This window comes from Mollisia scopiformis (genome assembly GCF_001500285.1).
Source record: "Mollisia scopiformis unplaced genomic scaffold LY89scaffold_52, whole genome shotgun sequence".
NCBI lineage: Eukaryota > Fungi > Ascomycota > Leotiomycetes > Helotiales > Mollisiaceae > Mollisia > Mollisia scopiformis.
Window position 1 is genome coordinate 1 of NW_017263632.1, and position 4,031 is coordinate 4,031.

Genomic DNA, 4,031 nt, shown 5'->3' on the forward strand with positions numbered 1-4,031 from the left:
TAAATTTTAAGTTATTTATTAGCATTTCTCGCTTGAAGCTAGTAGCGCCCGAGCAACCAACAATCCCTCGTCTGATAAACTTAAACCTTCAAACTCGCAAATTCTCGACGACCACGATGTGGTTTCAGTTTACCCTTTCCACGATCGTTTTCTTCCAACGGCCTATCTTCTGTTAATGGCTGCTACCAAGGGCGTCTCTCCTGCTTTTAGACCTGCCGCTAAGAAGTCGGAGCTGGAGCTCATCTAAGTCTAGATGGCAAACCATTTTCAAGCTCTAGCCCTTCGGTGTCCATGTCCGTGTTGTCATCGTCCTCGGTCATATCGCTACCTAGCAAAACTTTCGTCACTAATCACCACGAGCGAGTAGGTCAGATGTCTGAGTTAATTATCCTTATAATGTCCCAATTTACTGACGTTGGCCATGCTTAGCATGATTTCAATCTAGAGCTGCTTACCGGTTTCATTCCCACTACCGTTATCAGCGCCGATAACGAAGCTTTCTCCTTTCGGTTGAAGACGCTATTAAATATTTCTATAGCGTGGATGATGTCTTCGATAACTACTTTCTGGAGATAGTCATTTTAATACGGGCCTCGCTAGTAGCCACCGAGCTTTCAGCTTTATTTTCGCAGTACCTTTGCTCGATTGGTGTCAAACGAGTTGGATTTGTTGTAGACCGCAGCTTAGCAGCAAGCAAAAAATTACTCGATGGGCCCTACTTCTCATCGAACGAGGGTCTCTTTCGCCTTTGGAAGCTATTCCCAGATAGCCAAAGTGCTTTCGTAGCATCGCTGGTTCAAACCCAGTCCTAGCAGTGAATGCTCAATATCTTGTTCATCTCCTACTTGCCTAGCCTAGATGATGCTAACACTCAAAACAAAATCAAGTATATGAATGCATCGATACCAGAAGCAGCACCCAATCTTGCGATCGCAGTGCCGTCTCAACTATACTACCCACCATCCGCAAACAAGCATCTCAACGGACTGCGGGTCACTATTAAAGACAACATTAACATTGCTAGAGTAAAGACCTTTACATCTTCGAAGGCGTACGGCGAGCTGTATGGGAGTGTATCACAGTCCGCCCCAGCTATTCAACGCTTACTTGATCTTGGGGTTGTGATTGTAGGGAAGACAGGCATGAGCCAGTTCGCCGATGCCGAGGATCCCACCGGCGACTGTGTCGATTTCCATGCACCATGGAATCCACGTGGCGACGGTCTTCGCTCTCCTGGAGGCAGTAGCTTCGGTGCTGGAGCTGCTGCTGGGGCTTACGACTAGATTAACTTCACCATTAGGACTGACAGTATGTTATCTCCCCCACTACCCTACCCAGAGTTCTTGTCACTCACAATATACAGCTGGAAGAAGTGTCCGCGTCCCCGCAGCAAGTCAGTCCGTATATGGCTTCCGACCTTCCAGAGGGACCGTCAGTATCGACAGTGTAGTGTTAATCCACAAGTGAGTATTACTCTAGCAATCACCAAAAGACAGCTCTAAGCGCGGCTAGCGATTTAGATATCATCGGCGTCTTATCCAGGAATTACCATGTTCTAGAACTTGTGTCTCAACATCTCTTTCATACAACGCCATCTATCATAGAGGACCATGCCGAGGACACTCGTCCAACGCTTATCTATCCCACCCATCTATTTCCAATCGAAGACAAAGCTGCTCAAAACATGTACGACAAGACTGTCTCCGCTTTAAAAAATACTGTTGAGCGTGAAGAGGTGCGTAATTGACTTTAATGAGAAATGGAAAAACTCTCAAACTCATATCAAAGAGAGTTTTGAGGATTATTTCGCCCCGGTTTAATCATTTTTAGCAGTATATAATATGCATGTATCCTTCTAGTAGAAGAATATCTAAGTTCTCTACGACCATTTGATCTAGGGCCAATACCATGAAAAGGCCACCTTCCGAGCCGAATACCAAGCAAAGTTTGGGCGCCAGCCCTACGTCAATCCACTTGCACAATTGAGGTGGATAAATAGAGCGCGAATGCAACCTGAACACTTCAAAAGTTATCCAAACCAAGCGAGAACAATTTGAAGGATTCATCGATGGCATATTTGGTTCCCGTTCTTTTATGGTGACTCCTTTCAAATTCGGAGAGCCAGAGGCTCGGGATATTTTCCGTCTGGCGTAGGTCTTTCTTCGACCGGAGTCAAATCACTGTTACTAAGCCCATCTACCTAGTCCTGCCGAGAGAGTCCGTAAAGAGTTTAGTTGGGGTATGCGGCCAGCGTTTCAAAGCCCAATGGCTGGGCAGCCCGAAATCGTGTTCCCAGGTACTTGATCCTCTAACCTAACACACTGCCAACTAACAGATTTACTAGTTAGCCAGCTTCCGGTGTTCTCACAGGCCAGCCACGTAAAGGAGAAGTATGGCGTTATTGCATCTCTCCTGGGGTCAAGAGGTTAGAAATCGCTTGCCCTTCAAGTGGTTGTGTAATCCGCTAACTTTACCAGATATGGATATGGAAATTCTTGAGACCGTCAAGTCCCAGGCTTACAAGAACCAGTTCTATGCGGGTTCGTGCTTGAATATCACTCAGGCGGGTCCCTCTTGAATCACATTTCAAAATGCACGGTGGATGAGCCATTAAGGATGGCCAATAAAATCAAGTGGATTCGCCAGATAATCTCATCCACGCTGATAGTGCAACGTTATCATGGATGAGAGAAATCAGGTCGTGAAGCCTTCCACTATTTGAAATGACAGAATGGATATATGTTGTAGGCAATTGGAGAATGATGGAACGAGTCAACGATGTTTCACCTCTGTTAGTCTATTATGCTTCTGGTATTTATTGATTCACATTCATTTAGTAGTCTGGTTAAATTGTTTTGGACGAAGAACGTTAGGGTAGTTAGGGTTGTCTCTCACTCCCAATGTACATATTAGTACCAAGAGAAATCACTTGTGCATCTTTTCAACCTATTAAAACGGAACTCTGCCAGTGAGAACAGTGGTAGGAATGTCCAATGCAGCCAAGAGCTTGCCCGTGGGTGACAATATACCAGGGTCGGCTCATGGTATTAGGATGCGGTGGCATTCGTAATAGCTCTCGGAGCTCGTGGTATATTCTTGCAACGACTCGTACTGCCCCTTTGAAAATGACCAAGTGTCCAGTCGGGAGCTTCACAAGGGAAATGGAATCGTGGAGTCGGATACCCACCGCAGTTTCTCAAGGTCAAGCGACGGAGGCAGCTCAATAGCATAAGATTTCCAGATCTCTCTCAGCCGAGACACGGGCAGGTACCTTCGCTCGAGCTGATACTTTAACGCAAGCCAGATCCCAGGTATTCCTTCCGCGACGGGATCATCGAGTCGAAATCCGGATCCCACAGTAATCGTCTTCAAGACATTCCAAAGATCCAAGCGCTCACTCCAGTTGTCAAGCCTTTTGATGCTATCTGCAGCTATATCCTCGATTTCAGTCTCTTCGATGCCCGTATGCTTGTAGTCCGATGCAGTGATCAATGTTCTTGCGTGGATTGAGATTACACCCCAGGTGATAAGGTGGTGGTGAATCCCTTCCTGGAAGAATAGGGGAGATGAAGACGGTAGGCGCGACCTCAGTGTCGAACCCATCAAGTCGCCAATGCCTTGACCTCGACGATGAGATTCGTTGGAAAATCAGACTGACATCCATCGGAAAGAAGCTCAAATCAATGAGTATTGATTTATAAGAAAGAGATGCTGAGGCTGAGTGGTAACGAAATAAATACAATCTTTCTTATTACTCGATAAGAGCGGCAGTGAAGACTAAATATAACGATGGAGATGCGGGTTGCAAAGAGCTTTTACAGTGTAGGAATGTCCAGACAGTAGCTCAGTCGACCCGTCCCTTATGTGTCAAGGATGCGCCGGGCGCTAAGGACGTTTGTTTTAAGCTAGGAGAGTGAAAGGATGGCCCGATGAGCCATAAGTCAACACCCCCCCCTAATCGGCCGCCCCCCTTAGTCGGCTATTTTTTTACACTAAAACAAGCACTTTTAAAACCAACATTATTCTACAAC

The 4,031-nt window shown here is 46.1% G+C and overlaps 2 protein-coding genes across 2 annotated transcripts; one reads left to right on the forward strand and one right to left on the reverse strand.

Moving 5' to 3' along the window:
- Nucleotides 1-197: 197 nt before the first annotated feature.
- Nucleotides 198-2,580, forward strand: LY89DRAFT_712698 (amidase signature enzyme; the record flags this gene model as incomplete). The annotated part of the gene is made up of 11 exons (XM_018217998.1): nt 198-363; nt 430-509; nt 539-794; nt 888-1,251; nt 1,364-1,463; nt 1,513-1,735; nt 1,899-2,028; nt 2,060-2,150; nt 2,205-2,296; nt 2,345-2,425; nt 2,478-2,580. The coding sequence occupies exons 1-11, from the start codon at nt 292-294 to the stop codon at nt 2,576-2,578; spliced, it is 1,590 nt and encodes a 529-aa protein (XP_018060515.1). The 5' UTR covers nt 198-291.
- Nucleotides 2,581-3,150: 570 nt separating this feature from the next.
- Nucleotides 3,151-3,603, reverse strand: LY89DRAFT_679004 (uncharacterized protein; the record flags this gene model as incomplete). Its single annotated transcript, XM_018213788.1, has 1 exon — nt 3,151-3,603. The coding sequence occupies one exon, from the start codon at nt 3,601-3,603 to the stop codon at nt 3,151-3,153; it is 453 nt and encodes a 150-aa protein (XP_018060516.1).
- Between the last annotated feature and the right edge of the window lie 428 nt (nt 3,604-4,031).